Raw genomic sequence first — 18,433 nt, forward strand, 5'->3', positions numbered from 1 at the left:
AATCAAATAGAAAAAACTCTTTTATATAAGATTTCTTTCATGCAGCATACAGTTTTTGAGGTTTATTAACGTTAATGTGTGATAGTAGTTCACGCCTTTGTATTGCTGAATAGTACTTCATTGCATGATTAAGTCACAATTTCATCTATTCACCTGTGCATGGCCACCTGGGCATGGCCACCTGGCCTATATCCATTTTCTGGCTATTGTGAATAAAGCTGTTGGGAACATTGGTATACAAGTCTTTTTATAGACATACTAGGGGCCCAGTGCACGAATTTGTGCACCTTGGAAGGAACTGTGAGCCACGAGGCTGCAGTGGGCACAAGGGCGGGTCTCGGCCCATCCTCCACACCCCCACCAGGCTCCTCCCACCACGGCTCCTGGTCCCCTGTCTGCTGGCAGCCCCACTCCTGCCTCCACTGCTCCCACACGCTGACAGCGCCAGCCCTGCTTGCACCCGCTGATGGCGCAGAGCAATTGGGGCCAGTGCCAGCAGTGGGTGCAAGCGGCAGTTGCGGCCCTGGTAAGCCCTCAGGAGCAGGGGGAGGTGGAGAAGCACTCAGGGGCTATCAGGGCCAGCAGCTGCTGCTCACACCCGCTGATGGTGCTGAGGGAACAGGGCCAGTGCCCAGCACGGGCAGCTGGTGCAAGCGGCAGCTCTGGTGCTGGCAGCAGGTGTGAGCAGGGCCAGCACCAGCAGCAGGTGCGAGCGCTGGGCAGAACCACGGTGCATGGGAGCAAAGAATTTTCAGAAACCACCAGAGGCTCGCCCTGCTGATAGTGACCGGTGCCCCACCTTGGTCTGGTGCCCCAGCTCACCTGCTCCACCATCCTACTGCTGCCAACACCTGCCATGTTCTGCACATGCCCCCTGGTGGTTAGTGCATGTCATAGCGACCGGTTGTTCGTTTGTTCCGCTGTATGGTCTATTTACATATTAGCCTTTTATTCTATAGGATGTTTTCATTTCCCTTGGGAAAAGACCTACTTGTGTCATTGCTAATCACAGGCTAGGTGTGTGTTTAGTTTTTAAAGAAACTGCTATTCCTGTTTCTAAAGTGGGTGCTCCATTTTATATTCTCACCAACAATGTATAAGAGTTCCAGTAGCTCCTCATCCTTGATGACATTTTGGTTGTCAGCCCTTTTATTTTAAGCCATCCCGATGTAGCGATATCTCATTGTGGTTTTAATTTGCATTTTTTCCAGTGACTAAGGACATTGGACATGTTGTCATGTGCTTATTTGCATTTCGTATGCCTTCTTTTATGATCTGTCTGTTTAAATCTTCTGTCCTTTCAAAAATAATTTTTGTCTTATTATTGAGTAAGAGTTCTTTATACATCCTGGACATTGGTCCTCTATTGAGTTTATATTCACAAATATTTTCTTCCAGTCTATGGTTTGCCTATTCATTTTGTTAATGGTCTCTCTTCTGATGAGAATATTTTATTTTGATAAAGTCTTATTTATCAATTTTCCTTGTATGGTTATTGCTTCCAGTGATATAAACAAAGCACCTTGGTCTTTATAAATGGTGTTCCCAAAATCTTCTGTAGGCTCAAGAAAACTTAAAGCTTCACTAGGTTCATTGTGATAGATGTGTTTGTCTAAAAAAAAATCCATTTATGTGCCTATTGGAAACAACTGAGGAAAACCTGGCAATCTGTAAACACTCACTCTCAACAGCATCCCAGAGAATGAAGCAAGTTCTAGAACTCCCTTCCACTTTGCTTTATAATAACAATTTTTCTGTTTTATTTGTGGAAAGAGTCACCACTAGTAAAACCACCTGGTCATGGTCTTGTTATAATATCAAGTCAGCCCTTCTTATGGTCAGCATAAATAGGTTTTTATAAATCAATCATATATTATTGAGAAATCATATTTTAAATGATTTGATGTGAATGAATGGAAAGTCTTCCCATAAAGGCTTTAAAAATTTAAAAGAAATAAATTCACAGAGAGACCTAGCTGTCAGTGATAGCATGGGGCAAAATTAAGAACAGATTGAAAAGGGGAATAGTTAGCAATGAGAAAAGCAGGACCTGGAAAAACAGAGACCAGCTCAAGGGACGTCATGATTCTTCCAACCTGTTCTTGGGCTGCACATTGAAACTTTCCCTAAGATTTTACCCCAGACTCTTTGCCAACTGTTCTGCTTGTCAGTGAAGCTGTTCGATTTCTCCCTTTGTTTCTTGTTTGAACCAAAGAGACACTCAATACGGACATGACATTTTGAAAACCAAACTCACGTCTTTTTCACCCTAACTTCATTGTTAGTCTGGCCTACTTTCTCTTAGACACTTTCTTGAGGGTGCAGACTGAATGTGGTCTTTCACACTTTCATGCAAACTCCCCTGAGTGTCTTTCCCTCTCTGATTCCATCTCCTGTGATCCTTCATGGTCTGCAACTGCTAATTTAGTTGTGGGTTATCCCAGGCCTTTTGCTTCTTCAGTTCTCTACTTTTTATCATCAAATTTTCTTCCTTCTTTATTAGAGGCTGTGATTCAGGAAAGAAAAAGGGTGAAATTTAAATGGGTGATCTTTACTGTTTGATTGCAGGTTGAAATTAGCAGTTGAATTTTTGTTTTTGCATTGAACCTACTATTTTGGTTACTGACTGTATGATTCTCATTGGAAGTTATCTTGAAATATGAACTATGGAGAGAGAGCACCAATTTGAAGAGCTCTGGACAGTTCTAACCCTGAGAATACTCACCAATGACTATGTGGGTGTGCCTGCTGGGCTGGGAAAGGATCTAGGATAACAGTGAGTTTCCTAACCCAGCAGTCCTCATCCAATTGCTTGAGTACAAAGATTAGATGTGGGTGACAAGTTTTTCTGGCCTCCTGGATCTGTTCCTGAAGAGAGCAGATAAGGTCAGGATGAGAAAAGGCTAGATTCTGTGTTAGAAAAATTAAATAAGACTTCAGAACCTCTGAAATAAAAAAATATGCCCTAAATAATTAATACACAAACATAATTAAAGTAATCAGAAGGGAGAAATGAATGGGGTTCAAATCATAGGACCGCATGATAAATTATGTCTGGCTCTGCAAGTGGGTTAAATCACTTTCTAAGACATTTCCCACAGCACAAATATCTGCATTTAGCATCACATGCAACAAAAAGTGAACCAAGAATACTTTCCAAGTTACTTTCCCTTTGGAATAGTGATTCCTGCTATGATAGTGTCTCCACTGGGTGCTCGAGGATCTTAGGCAAAGTCTGAGCCAGGTGGGTCCCACTGGTCTGCAGTGGGTAGAGTTAGGTGGGTGTTGCACTTAAACGTGCTGCTAAGGGTCGTGGAGCAACTCGTAAGGCAGTCCTGTTGCCAAACCTCCTCGTGCATTTTCTGCTCATGCATATTCTTTATTTATACTAAACTCCATTCCAGCCTGAAACTAAGCTCAAGCAACTTGGCTTGATCGTGGGGTTCGTCAGGAGCAGAAGAGTCTGGTGTGGACAGGGGACATGGACAATAGGGGAGGGGACCCAAGAGGAACAAGCATCGACGCATCTTCCTTCCTTCTTCCCTCCCTTCCTCGCTCTTCCCTTCTTCCATCAGAATTGTTGGGTGGCAGCTCCATCTTCTAAGGAACAGGTCTGGGAGCAAAGGCAGAGACATGGCAAGAAGACTAAAGACAATTTTCTAGTGACTGAATAAAAACTGACAGTAAAAATGTTAAAGTTTGGTGATTATATTGATAACTAAACTTGAAATCAGTACTGCACAAAAGTTTAACTTATTTTTTAAGCAACACAATGCTGCTTGCTGTGATATATTACCAGAGTGTCATAGGAATATCTGGCTGACTGGCAGCTATGTTCTCTGAAGGGAAGGTTCAGCTATTGCTACAGTAAAGTTTGCTCGAACTTTCCTTAACCATAAAGTTTATCTGAATCTCAGAATATCTATGATCTCGCAAGCTCCAAATTTCCCTTTGAGCTAATGTTTGTCTTTCATTTGTTTCCTAATTAGCCTTCAGGTTTTAGCCCAAAAGTGCATTGCCAGAGGCATAACATCTCCCTTGGTGGTGACCCTCCTTAGCATCCTTCTAAAGTGAATTCATAGGACTGTTCTATGATTTTCAACTTCGCTTTGTGGTACAAGGTCTGTGACTGTTTAGTTGACAATACGTGTGTGCCTCTCTCATTTCCTGTTTTTAAGGACTGCACTTAATTTATTTGAAAGGGCGGAATATTTTAAATTACAATTCAGCAGTTTTACTAAGGAAGGCTGTAAAACACAATGAGCAAGGAGTTTTACTTCCTCCTTACAATTGCTATTCCCCTGTTTTGAAATCCTGATATTCTCCAACCAGTGGGAATGGCTTTAACTTAGGTTGTAACATTTTGAACAGCAACCACGCCATGGCTGGAGTTGGAGAAGGGCATTGGATTCCTGCACACTATAATTCCATTTTTCCAGACGCCTTATTAGTACCCGGAATGTGTCTGCCTGCGCTTGATATTGTTCTATCATGTCGCGCCCCCCTCCCCCAGGCACAGCATTTGGATTGGTTATAGAATACAGTTGCTCAGCCAACCAAGTGAAACCTTTCCCTTGCAACCCTGGCAACACCTGACAGGGGCCATTGACAAATGTTAAGAGAAAACCCCTGATAAATTCAACCAGCTATGAAAATGGCCCTGGGAAGGGCAATGGGGCTAGTCCTGCCCACAGAGCACTTTGTGTGGCCTGAGGTGTTACTGGTTTGTGTCACCTGAAAAAAACTAAACCTGCAAGTGGATGCTTAGGCTTGTGCCCAGGGCATTACCCCAATCTGCTGCCACTTTGGCTAAACTGACTTTTATTAATCAAAACCAGTGTTGGAGCTAGAGATCTGGGGGGGGTGGGGGGGGGAGTTCTCATCTTCTCCCACACCAACAAACCTCCATACCCACCAGAATATTTCCAGTGGCTGGAGATGGAGCCCCCATAAGACTTTGGCTCCAGAGTCACATTACTGTCTCCAGTGCTATTTTTTTCCTTAGGCAAGAGGAGCATTTTCCGAGGGTAGCAAGATACCTGGCTGTGTCCCCAGTGATACCTTTCCAAGCCTTCGGGCTATATATTACCTCCCAGCCTGGCTCTGAACCCTGGGGTGCAGTGGGCCTGTCTGCCTCACCTTGGTACACTCCTCTCAGGATGCTGCTAGAATGAAAGGAACTCTCACCTCTCTCTGGGAGGTTTCTTGACTGAGGCATCTGTAGGCAGACCTGGCAGAAGCTGGGGTGGGGGTGGGGTAGGAATGGAGAGTAAGAAGGGGGACTTGCCAAAAACATGCACAGACAATTCAGAGGCAAACTCATGTTTTCACAAAGACATAATAGCTGTGTGTCTATGATACCCTCCTGAAGTCCCCTTACTTGATCATTCCAGTTAGTCTAGCCACCTTGAAGGCATATTTCAAATCCTGGTTGAGTAATCCATTGTGTAGTGATTAGCTGTTAATGAAGCTGAAAATACCTAAATCATCCAGCAAGTTCTCTGAATTAAATTTTTATGATTACACTGCTAGACCAGTCAGTGTCTTGACAAGGAAAGACCTGGGGATATACACAGATATTTGCACACACAGATAATAATGCACACACAGTCACACACACATAGATAAACCCAGGCAAGAGGAACAAAGGTGGAACAAGGTGGGGGAAAAAGAGAGAACTTCACAGACAGCCATATGAATCTAAGATAACGAAACCCAAGATAACATTGTGAAATTAGAGAAGCTCCTTCAGTGTCCCCCCCATCCCCACCCCCACTCCCACCCAGCATCCTACTCCCTCTTAGCACCACCCTGCAGGGCCTGCCTTGAATTTAATTTTCCATGGGGGAGTGGGGGAGCAGTTGGCTCTCAGACAGTTTAACTAATCCCTTGGGATAATGAATTGATAATGACTTCAAGTTTTAGCCCTTTAGGGGATATTGATATTTTTTTCAAAGGAAACTCATGAAGGTCCAAAAGAACAAAATCTCTAATGGTTGAATTATAAATTGAGAGAAATATCTTTAGTCTAGAGACTTGACCTTACTCAAATACACTTTTAATGTAGAAGCCTCCTCTGAATATTCCTAAAGCCAGAATCACGGGCAAGAAGAGGTCGTCGAGGTCGGGTGGGGACGTGCAGTGGGGAGCAGTCCATCAGTATCTCCGATGCCTCACATGGAGAGGGAGAGGCAGCAGGCTGGACTTCCACGCAGAAACAAACCAGCAGCTGGTGTTAGAATCTTCCATATCTGTCCTTCAGGGAACTTGGAAACTTTCTGGTGACATGAGATGTGGAAAATTACAATTCAGGATATTATATAATGTGTTAAAAACCAAGTCTTATATAACCATGCACAGGCACATAGGTTCTAAAATTGAAGTTCTGAAATTGTGGACATTTGCTCATTAAGGAGACAAGTAAACTGTTTTTTTTTTCCTTTTCCAGTGTTTTCAAAATGTTTAGTTATTACTGGTCAAGTTTTCTGTGGGTATGAACAACAATAAACTATTAAGACTATGGAACAACAACAAAAAGCAAGATCAAATATTTCTTGCTTTGAAAGTTGACTTTTTTTTTTATCTATCTTTGAAATAGAGAAAGAAAAAATAAAATTGACAGTGTATATAGTAGGGTTCTTTGAAACCCATGATTCTAGCTGTATAAAATATCTGAAGTGTTATGAAGGTACCTAGTTTATGCTTCACAATTTGAACTTGACTTAAGACTGAGAACCGGCATCTAGGAGGGGGTATGTTTATCTTTAATGTAGTAATTTGGAGGTGGAGGCATTCCTGGCATAGAACAATGCCTGACGCATTGTAGGCACAAAAATAAATATTTACTGATGACACAGATTTCACAGATATTACCAAAGGAGGAAAACTCTAGAATCCCAATATAGTGGATATTTCCCCCTCTTAATCTCTAAGATATCATCGCTTCCTATTTCCATAGTAACGGGACTCAAAATTGCCAAAACTTGAGAGACACTTGAGATGAAAGCCAGGGGGGGAAAATAGCAAAAGACAAATGTTACAGGCAGCATGCATAACAGTGTGGCAAAGTTTTTTAAATTTGGGAAGATTTTCTTCTTATTTCTTTGCTTGGCATAATGCCATGATTTCCAGAGTGCAGCAGTAATAGCTTCACACCACACTACTGAATGTTCATTGAGTCAATTTTATTCTTTTCTTGAAAGGAAAGGAGAGACCCACGGACCTTGGAAGCAATCAAATGAAGGTAAGACGTTAGAAATTGCTCTCCTGGCAAGCCTTGATGTTAACTACAATGGCTCAAGTGCCCTTGCTCCCTCCCTTCCATGAAGTGAACTAATATTTATTGAGCACCTACTATTTTCTAATCTAGGTAATCTGTTCTACATTCAACTAAATGAAAAATTACAACTCTGAAAAGGGCTCCTAGGAGATGTACATGTAACTACTGGCGTGTATAATAGGCAGAAGTGACTGGTCAGAGCAGCCAGTCCTTCCTAAGGAAGTATGTTTAAGCTGAGTAGGAGGAACTAGGCAGTGGTTGCAGGGCTCCGGGAGGGGGAGCATTCCAGGCAGTGGGAACTCTTGGACCAAGGCCCCCTGGAGGAAGTGTTCAAGTGTTCAAGGAACTGAAAGCAGGCCTAAGCATCCTGCATTGGCCTAACCCCAGAGAATCTTACAGGGTCGGTTTATTAAAGATTTTGGTCTCTATTCCTCCTCACTCAAGAGTGAACTGAAGCTATAATAGGAATGCATGATAGTCCCTTCTTGTGTGTGACCTGGAAATGGCAGTTTTTGGTTTGTCTGAAATCCCTCAGAATATTACCATAAATTCCAGATGGGAACCATCAAATTTCAAAGGGCATGAAATACTCTAAATCTAAATCATATTCAAGATATATTATTTCATGTATGATGATTCAGTAGGCAACTCAGAGTCATCGTCATGAATTTGACTGTCAGAGTTTGACTGTCTAATAATCCCTCCTTTACCTGGGACCTAGCTGGGATGCAGAAAGTCTGCAAGAAATCAAAATAAATGTGACAAAGACTATGCAAATTTTAAACAGATGGGTCCCTCTGGCGTGGCTCAGTGGTTGAGCATCTACCTATGAACGAGGAGGTTGCCTTTCTGATTCCCACCCAGGGTGGGGCATGCAGGAGGCAGCCAATCAATGATTCTCATCATTGATGTTTCTATTTCTCTCTCCCTCTCTCTCTCTCTCTGAAATCAATAAAAATATATTAAAACATTTTTTTAACCAGATGGGAGGTCCTCATTAGAAACGTTGTTGATTTTTTATCTTACACACAATTTTAACAAATGTGCTTTCTGGGTTCCAAGGCCACAGCAGATGGGGAGCAATAATTCAGAAAGGGAGAAGAGGTGGGTGGTGTATGACAATAATGAAAAGGAACAGGGACAGGCACAACTGTAGAAGAGACCAAAATATAAAAATAAAAAGACAAAAAAAAAAAACTACATAAAAAATAAAGGAAGGAAGAAAGGAATGAAAACAATCTGGGACTTTTAGTTAAGGCATCTTACATGCCTTAGCACATCTTCAGGGCATTGTTTTGTCTATAAAGAGACCTTATGCTTAAGAAGTCAACTAAGTTGTCATGTTTTAGAAAGATTTCTAGCCTATAAGGTTAAGCTTTTTAAAAGGGGTTTGGTAGTTAAAAAGTAGATCAGTTTTTTGGGAAAATTATCTATTCAGGATGGTTCTTACAGAGTTTCTGCATAACCATAGTTTTATTGTAGTATGGTTCTGTGGAGGTGTTAATATAGATTTTCAGGTTGAAAAAATACCTGACACATCAGATTTTGCTGAGACTGTTTGATTTTCACAAGTTATCTAATTCTGGGTTTGAATGAAGTCATTGGAAGTGACACTTTCATATCTGAATTGCCATAACGCTATTCCTTTTTTTTTTGAATTGCCATAATGCTATTCTTGATAAGGAATGAGTTTTTTAAATATTTAAAAATATAGTAGGTGATAAAATGCCCTTAATAAATACATTTTAGAGTTCGGCTTTCACATTTTTTGTTGTTGTTATTTTGTTAATCCTCACTTGAGGATATTTCTCCATTGATTTTTAGAGAGAGTGGAAGTGGGGGGGGGGGGGAGAGACAGAGAGAGAGAGAGAGAGAGAGAGAGAGAGAGAGAAACATCAATGATGAGAGAGTATCATTGATCAGCTGCCTCCTGCATGCCCCAAACTGGCAATAGAGCCCACAACCCGGGCATGTGCCCTGACTAAAAATGGAACCGTGACCTCCTGGTTCATAGGTTGATGCTCAACCACTGAGCCACACTGTCTGGACAGCAATGTCATTTTTTTTAAAATTTCTATAGGCATCCTCCTAAGAGCTGGGACTCTGTGAAGTTCTTGCCCCAAAAGCGTACTTTTCAAACTTGATTGTAAAGGAGATTCATGTGGGGAGTGAGTGTCAATTTCTGTTTCCCAGTTCCAAAACTGTGTGCATTATGATCTGGGAGACTTTAAGGGTTTCTCTTTGAAAAACTACTGCTCCAAGAATTTGATACTATCTATTGAATTTAATTCATATTTTTCACTTTTAAATTAAAGGCAAGTAGAGGAGTCATAATAGTTCTCTGAATAGAACTTTCAAATAAATTTCTTTACCTGCCATCCATCCATTCATCCATCCATTCATCCATCCATCCATCCATCCATCCATCCATCCATCCAACTGCAACGGGCCAGGTGCTGGGGGAGAAGTGTCTCTCTTCTTGGGCACCATTAGTTTATGGAGTCCTGGAAGTCTTGTTTATGAAGTGTGCCTGAGAGCCTAGCTCTTGACCACACTGGCTAATGTGGTGTGGTGTGGTGTGATCTGATGAGTCACTGCATTTGGGAAGCTGTAGATTTTCTGTACTCTGATCTCCTACCATTGCCCAATGGTAAACATGGGAGCATAACCAGAGGTCTTTAGCCCTGATTTGGTCCCTGGGGTATGAAAAGAGCAATTATAAGTAATTTAGTAATAATTTCTATGAACACCAGAAAAAAAACAACACACTTTAAATACCCCCAAAATGAGCGATGGCACAAGTACCAGCCAACGATGACATACTGTTACTTATTTCTCCCTTGGCTCGTGGGTGTAGCTGACCTTTGGGGAGACAGAAGCCTCACAGTGCAGTGAGGAGTACTTGGGACTCCAAAGATGGCTGAGGCATAATCCCAACCTTCAGAGAATATCTAACCAGGGAAGAGAGAGAATGGCTCAGGCTGGTGTAAACAAAACTGCGATGCTAGGCTGAATGGTATAAATGTCACAAGGAAGATCCAAAGTGTTGGAGGGGCCTGAGAAGAGAGACATCACACATCCAGGTGGGTTTTCTCAGAGGAAGTGGCATTTGAGTAAGTCCTTGAAGGAAGGGTAGGAATTTGACAAGTTGCAAGGGAAGAGACATTACTGGCAGAGGGGATATCTTGAGCAAATGTGCAGAATAGGAAAGTGGGAATGACTTCTGGGGTAGTGGGAGAAGTCTTGTTGGGACTAACAAAATTCCTGTTGGGAAACTGGAAGTTCTGTTGGGTTTTAGTGGGAGATGAGGCTGGAAAGTTGGGTTTGGTCAAGATGGTATTTAAGTTTGGAGTTTTTCCAGTAGGCAGCAGGGAGCCATTTAAAGGGTGACACCATCACACTTTAGGAAGCAAAGCAGCTGGGTGGAGGAGGATATGGAAGCAGAAAGGTTATACAGACATATTAGTGAGGAGGCTCTGAGAGTGAGGAGGAGGAATAATAAAGCAGTGAGAAGGGCTGGGATAGACAATAAACTGATATGGGAGGTGCCTATGAACAGGTGGCAGGAGTAATAACAATCTAAGGGAAGGAAGAGAACCTGGTTTCCAGGAAAGGTGGTAGTTTGGGTTTGAGGTGGCCATGAGAACCCTTCTGGCAACAGAAAAGGAAGCTGGCCATTAGGAAGAAATAAGTGAGCTCAAGCAGAGACCATGGTTTCGAGTTGAAAAGGGGGGAAACCCTGCAAGGAGTGGGTCACCAAAAATTGAGAAGAGATCCTGATAGGTTGTAGCACAGGGTGAACATTAAACAGTTTGGAGGAAGAGAAACCCCCAAACAAGGCAGAGAAAGAAGATTTGGAGACGTTGGGATAGAAGTGTCAGGGAAACCAGGAAGAGTACATACAGTTCAAGAGGGAGAGAGTGGTCTCAGTGTAAGAAACCGCAGAGGGAAAATTGGGTCAGGCTGAGCAGGTGGCTCTGGATTTGTCTTCAAATTAGAGTGAAACTAAATCCCACCAATGTAGGACAATATCTTACTTAAATCTGGTCTCTGGTTCATTACAAAATCAAGGCCTCTTAAACGTTAGGCACTTCCAAAGGTGTCTATTTTCCTGATCAGTATGAATTAATTTCTTCCACTAACACCTTCTATGACCCTGAATGAGTCATCTTGTCTGGGGGCACCAGTCTTGTCATCTTTAAATTTCCAGTTCAGCGATTCTATGTGTATATGTACATGACAATGCTTGGTAATCTACATGATAGTATACAAACCTATAGAGCCCAAATTGTATTTTACTTTTCGACTTATTTTGTACTCCAATCACCATTTTTTTTTAAATTAAAAATTAGTTTTATTTTTAAGAGGTCCAGAAATGAAACAACTGGAGGAAGGAGCCTTCCCTCTGCCATTTGCCATAGTCTTCCAGTTTTCTGCCCAGGCCTTTTCCTAAGCATTGAGGAGGTGCCCAGAAAAATACCAGAGGAATATATAAAAACATAATGTCACCAAAATTTTCCTAACAAGTAAGGCAGCTATGGAAAGTCTGCCAGTGTCCCGTTCCCCTGGGACCTGCAGCCTGAGGCTTGGTAAGGCCTAACACGGGGAAGAGCCAAGAGCTGGAGCTCAAGGTCTCCCAGGCCTCGGCCCTGAGTGGGCGATTTTGTTTAAAACTCAGAAGCGCTCTATTCCTTTAAATGTAGGCAACGGGGTGCCAATCAATAACCTTAAAAGATGCGAAAGTGCCAAATGGGATGCAGTTTATCTTCTACAACAGCGATAGCATCAGTAATACGGTTTACAGTACAGTAAAAACAGAAGGGGGTGGGGGGGCAAAGTAAAGATGTCTCTATCGTGCTAAGTAAAGTCCGTGGCTTGGACCCAGATTTGACCGAGCTCTGCGGAGTGCGAAGAACAATGTCCGCAGGGTTCCTGGTTCAGCCTGGCACTCGCTTCTTCTCCTTCCTCGGCGCCCTCGCAGCAGCAAGCTGCAAGCTGCAAGCTGCAAGCTGCACTCTTCAATCGCTCTCGATTGCCTGCTCCCCAAAGTGCCTGTTCCGGGGAGGATGGGGCGTTCCGGCGCCGCCAGGACTGCTGAGAGCGCGGCGTGCGTCCGGAGCGCCTTGGCTCGCCGCAGCCCGGCACCGGGTGCCGAGCCGGGGCGCAGGACTAAGTGCGCACCGAGCGCGCTCGCAGCAGCCCTCCGCCGCCAAGCGTCCCAGGATCAGTGTCTGCAGCCGGCTGGGTGGTGCGCGCGCGCTCGAGGGGTGTGTGTGCGCGCGCTCCCGTGGGGCGTGTACTCACAAAGGTGTTTGCTAAATCCACTGCTCGGTGTACCTTCCATCCCGAGTGCGAGCACCCCGGGACTGAAGCGGTGTCTTATCGGCGAGGCCGCGGGGGTGACGCGAGCCAGTTCAAGTTCCCCAGCTCCAGGCAGGGATGAGGGAGCGCAAGGGCGGGGCTGCCACGGTGCCCGCTCGGAACGCCCGTCGCCCAGTTGCGGGGTAGGTTTCGAGCGCTCTGCGCGTTTGCGGACACTTTGGCTGGCTCGGCCCCCAGCCCAGCCACCAGGACAGAGCGGACATTGGGCTCGGAGCCGTGTGCGCTGCAGCCACACGGGGCAGCGGAGCGGGCGCTCTCCTTCCCCACCCGGGTCTGCAAAAGTGAAGTGGAAAACAGCCGCCGAGCGCAGCCTCCTCCCTCTTCCCAGGCGCCGCCGCAGCCCTGGCTGGGGGTTGAGGGGGAGTTCCCCCGGGCTAGCTGGAGGGGAAGCGGGCAGCCCGGCGGCTACAGCCGCACCTCCTCCGCCTTCCTCTCCACCCCCATCCCCTGGGCTCCACGCCGCATTTCTTTGTTTTGAAAGCGCCTCCTCCGCCCAAAGGCTTTTCCCCCGGCGGGCAGGCTTTGACGGAGGGTGGGGCCTCGGCCCGCGGGCCCCGCCCCCCACTTAGCAGGACCTCTGCCCAGGCTCACCCCCCATTTCCCGTCTTCTCCCCGCTGTGACCCACGAGGCGCGTCCTCACTTGCCGGACATCAAAAGAAGGCAGGGAATTGGAAAGGGAAGTGGAGTAGCAGGGGGCGCAGAGACCCACCCACCTTGGGCCAGGTCCGGAGGCCCGCCCCCTCCCGCGGGAATCCCACCTGAGCCCCGAATCCGCCTCGCAGCAGCCGAACATCCTCACAACCCGGCGAGCGCCCAGCCTCGCCGCCCCCTCTACCCCCGTGTCGGCCGAGTGCTCTATTTATGTTTGAGCCCAGCGATTTGCATAGCCCAGCCCCCGGCCCTAGGTCCCCCTATCGGCGCTCCGCCTCAGCCCTGACGTCACTGTGGAGGCCCAACCTCTTGGGCCCATACAAGGAGCGGCGGGCCCTAGATGGCAGCGTGGCGTCGCGGCGGCGTGTGCGTGTCGCGCTTCCTTGTGCCGTTTATAGGGTCCCGGCACTTCCGCTGTCGGGTTAGAAGCGACGCGGTCATGGCGGAGCGCGGACAGCAGCCTCCTCCCGCAAAACGGCTGTGCTGCCGGCCGGGCGGCGGCGGCGGCGGCGGCGGGGGCAGCAGCGGCGGCGGCGGAGCGGGTGGCGGCTACAGCTCTGCCTGTCGGCCCGGCCCGCGGGCGGGCGGCGCGGCTGCGGCGGCGTGCGGGGGCGGCGCGGCGCTGGGGTTGCTGCCGCCGGGCAAGACCCAGAGCCCCGAGTCGCTGCTGGACATCGCGGCACGCAAGGTGGCGGAGAAGTGGCCGTTCCAGCGCGTGGAAGAGCGCTTTGAGCGCATCCCGGAGCCGGTGCAGCGTCGCATCGTCTACTGGTCCTTTCCCCGCAGCGAGCGGGAGATCTGCATGTACTCGTCCTTCAACACCGGCAGCGGCGCCGCGGGCGGCCCCGGCGACGACAGCGGCGGCCCCGCCGGCGCGGGCGGCGGCGCGGGCGGCGCGGGCAGCGGCAGCTCGTCGTCTTCTCCCGCGGCCACCTCAGCGGCCGCCGCCGGAGCCGGAGCCGGGGCTCCGTCGGTGGGGGCGGCCGGGACGGCGGACGGCGGCGACGAGACCCGGCTGCCCTTCCGCCGGGGCATCGCGCTGTTGGAGAGTGGCTGCGTCGACAACGTCCTGCAAGTCGGTGAGTCACGGGCAGCCGCGGGGCCGTCTGTCCACCCGTCAGTCCCTCGGGGGCGGGGCGCCCGCCCGCTCCCCTCCGAGCAGCCCCTCGGTCCGGCGTGCGCCCGCACCCTGCCCGGTGCCCTCACGGGACCGGACGGTCCTCCCGAGCGCGGAGCGCCCGTTTCCTCCCGCCCCTCCCCGCCCCCTGTCTCCCCGGACGGGCCGGTGCGAGTGGGAAATGAATCAGCAGGACGCGCCCCGCGCTGGGGTCGGGGGGTGGGTGTCGGGCGCCCTCCTCCCGGGGAGCAGGTCCTGGAGGGCTGCGAGCCTTGTTGGGGGGCGGATGTGGACAAAGGCGCGGCCGGCCGGCCCCGGCGGAGGGTGTGTGACGGGGCCGTGCGGGGCGGGGGAGGGGGCGCGGGCCGCGCAGACAATGCCGGCCGGGCGAGCCGGTGGCCCGGCCGCGCTCCCCGCTCTCCCTCCGCTCTCCCCTCGCCTGTCGCTCGCCCTCTTTCTTTCTCCTCTTCCCCTCCCGCCCCTGCGTCCGGAGGGGAGGGAGTACATGTTCCTGCGGCTCGGCGGCCGCTCCTCACAGGGCTTCGACGGGCTGCGGCCCCGACGCGCCGGAGTCGCTGCGGCGTCTGGTCCGGCCCGGCGAGCTCCGTGGCCACCGGGGATTTAAATGTCTTCTCCCCTCCGCCTCTCGGCTGGCTCGGAGCAGCGCCGGAGGTGGGGAGCGGGGGGAGTGGGGCGGCGGGCTGGACCCCTCTCCTGAGGGAACCTCTCTCCTGAGGGGACATCTAACCCCTGGACGCCCCGAATGAAATGGCGCGAGTCCGGGAAGGAGCGGCTGGCGCTTCCCTTTTCTCTGGGGCCGCGGCGGTGCCCCGGGGCTGTGGCCGCCCGAGTTCGGTTGGCGCCGGGTGGCCGGTGGTCGCGCGCGGGAGCAGGGACGGGCTCTGAGCTCCCGCCGGCGGGCGCACCAGCGCGAGCCCGAGCCCGAGGGGCTCCGCGGCGGCTCCCGCGTCCCTCCCGGCGCGGCCGCCCGGCAGCCGGGCACGACCCCGCACTTGGTTCTCATTTTCAGGTTTATTTGTGCTCCTTTCAGTTTTCTGTCACCTTCCGAGAAGGGGAAACCAAACAAAAGAGTCTCTATTTCTTTCCAGGGCTTGTAAAGTAGAAGGTATTTGACAAAGGCGAGAGAGGGACTTGTGATTTAAAGCTGTACAGCCCTCCTTTCTCTGGTAGACCAGGAGAGTTTTCTCAAATACGGAGTTTAAAAGCTTTCTCTGTCTCCCCTCGGCCCCCTCAGGGATTTTTTCTTTTCTTTTTCTTTCTTTTCTTTTTTGGCCAGATACCTTTTTCAGCCATAGCGATGGGGATGTCGGAGCCGACTGAAGAGAACAATGCTATAGTGAGCCCCCTCCCCACATTTTTCTCCTGATTGCAAACGGCGTATTTCCTGCTCTTCCCATATTGCCGTGTACTTTAGATTGTAGTGGTGGACCGCGTACCTAATGCATGGGGAGAGGTTTGGAGGCATCGCTGTCTCTTCTTTGTAATGATTTTTTCCGTAGTCAGTTCCTTTTATTCTTGTCTTTGGGGGTTCGGTGGGGATCGGTAGGGGCTCCAGGAGAGAATTGAGATTTGTTTTAATCCTGTCTGCTTAATTTGAATTTTAATGCAATCTGCAAACGTGATTTTCTGCATGGTCATTTATTTCCAAAGGCATCCCCTAGTGTTGCCTTTTCTAGTTTCAGCACCCTATCCTTCTCTCATAGAGGGGGTTCAACTTTTGAGGCTACCCATCCATCCATCCATCCATCCTTTTTTTTTTTTAAACCCAATTAACATACTTTCAAGTTTTTGTTTTTTTTCTCGTTTCCTGCTGCCAGGTTGAAACGGATTGAAGGTATCTATGGATCCTCAGTATAACTAACTAGAGTTTGAGAATTTTTATGGCTTGGCTGGCAACGTTGAGGTTTTTTTTTTTTCTTTCTCCCCTTCTGTGCTTGATTCTGCTTGCAAGCAATGAGGAATGACAGGAGAGCACATAGGGAGGGTTTCTTGGCTGATTGCATTTAAGCCAGGAATTCACTGTGAAAATAAAGCCAAGGAGTGATAAATAAAAGATGCAATCTTCTCTAGGAGACAGACACACAGCATGGGCTTTGCCTGCTTTCATCAGTGAAGAGGCCTGGGCGAGTTGTAAAAGAAAATACTAACTTTATGAATAGTCCCCAAAGGGGAAGGAGACCACTGAATGGAGTTGGCATTGGTTCGTGTGAAGTAAGTAGTATGCTGCTGCTTACAGTTTTGAAGAGTTGACCACCCTTTAGAAACACATACGTGCTAAACAAGTGCTGCAGAAATTGTGGAAAATATTTTTCTCCCCCTCTGAGTTCTGCCAATTTTCTTAACTTCCAAGTTGTACTACTTGTTGTGCCAGTCAGCTTAGAGATAGAAGGTTGTTAAATGCCTGGCAGCTGGCACTGAGATAGAAAACTTAGGACCAGAATTTCTTTCTTTCTTTTGTTTTTGATGGAGAATGGAGGGAGTAGCTAGATTAACCATCTAATTTAGCTCTCAGTGGTGGTTTGAACTGGAATACTAACTCAAGAGGCTTATTTTATAATTTTGTGATTTGAGGTAGAACTCTTTTTCACTTCAGGACATGAAATGAAACAACAGAGTGTAAGCATTGATAGCATCATGAGCGATTTTCTGGTATTGCAAAATTACAAGTTTGTATAAGGAGTATTTATTGACTTTTGTAGAGATGATTAAATTATAATTACAATAGGGAAAATCTAGTTCACTTACACTGTTGAAAATTATTTAATGATTGAGGGACAAAGAATTTAGACATCCCCAGGAATTGAACAGACTTGCTAGTTATTTTTCAACTCCTAGGTTTTAAGAAGACATATAAAGGAAAAAAAAAAAATAGCCCTAACCCGTTTAGCTTAGTGGATAGAGTGTCAGGCTGCGGACTGAATAGTCCCAGGTTCGATTCTGGTCAAGGGCATGTACCTTGGTTGCAGGCACATCCCCAGTGGGGGGTGTTCAGGAGGCAGCTGATCGATGTTTCTCTCTCATCGATGTTTCTAACTCTCTATCCCTCTCCCTTCCTCTCTCTAAAAAATCAATAAAATATATATTTTTTAAAAAAAGGAGAAAATATACTCTCAGTGTGGTAGTTGTAAGTAGTGTTTCATTGGTGCAGAGTTCTCCATTAGCTGATTACAGGAGCAGTGGTTCTCAACCTTCTGGCCCTTTAAATACAGTTCCTCATCTTGTGACCCAACTATAAAATTATTTTCATTGCTATTTCATAACTGTAATGTTGCTACTGTTATGAATCGTAATGTAAATATCTGATATGCAGGATGGTCTTAGGCGACCCCTGTGAAAGGGTCGTTCGACTACCAAAGGGGATGCGACCCACAGGTTGAGAACCGCTGGTTTAGAGGAAGCGTAAGTTGACTTATTTTTGTTAAATAATGACACATTAGAACTTATATGTAAATATTATTGATATCATTTAAGCGATGATTTAGAAGTCACATTAAAAAGTTTCCCCAAAGTTTTGCCTGGGAAAGACTTACCTAATATGGTCTAAAATTTTAATTATAAGGGAAAATAAATGCAATTGGACTGAAACAGCTAACTGGGGCAAATATTTGTAGCATGCTCGACCAAAGGCTGGCAGAGAACTCCAAAAAAATTGGTTAAAAAAAAGATGAATAACCCAGTAGAAAAATGGGTAACACATTCACAAAGAAATGCACACGATTGAGCTTAACTCATCTTCACTCTTTTATAAAGAAACACAAGTAAAAATAACATGCTGTCTTCATCTATCACATTACTAACAAGATGGGTAGGCAGTACTCAAATAGATTGAGGAGATGGTGGGCGAAGAGGATGCTGCTTCCCTGCTTGGCACAATATTTTTTAGTCATTTCTAGAAATTTTTCTGCACAGAGTTGGTCTGTACAGTGAGCAATACCCGTTGCTATAAGGTTTGCAATTCTAAAAGGTTGGAATCATTCTACAC

The 18,433-nt window shown here is 47.2% G+C and overlaps 1 protein-coding gene across 2 annotated transcripts in view; it reads left to right on the plus strand.

Annotated features, from left to right (window-relative positions):
* ZSWIM6 (zinc finger SWIM-type containing 6) overlaps positions 1 to 18,433 on the plus strand; it is a 241,038-nt gene that overhangs the window by 22,766 nt on the left and 199,839 nt on the right. The window contains exon 1 of one of the 2 annotated variants that reach the window (XM_070412034.1): positions 13,738 to 14,392. The exons of the other annotated variant lie outside the window; for it this stretch is intronic. Within the exon in view, the coding sequence (XP_070268135.1) occupies positions 13,753 to 14,392 (640 nt within the window). The 5' untranslated portion in view covers positions 13,738 to 13,752. Of the gene's footprint in view, positions 1 to 13,737; positions 14,393 to 18,433 lie in introns of those variants that run through there. 2 annotated transcript variants of the gene reach the window in all.

This window comes from Myotis yumanensis, unplaced genomic scaffold, assembly GCF_028538775.1.
Source record: "Myotis yumanensis isolate MYYU_CA2020_CCGP unplaced genomic scaffold, mMyoYum1.0.hap1 SCAF_4, whole genome shotgun sequence".
NCBI classification, from domain to species: Eukaryota; Metazoa; Chordata; class Mammalia; order Chiroptera; family Vespertilionidae; genus Myotis; species Myotis yumanensis.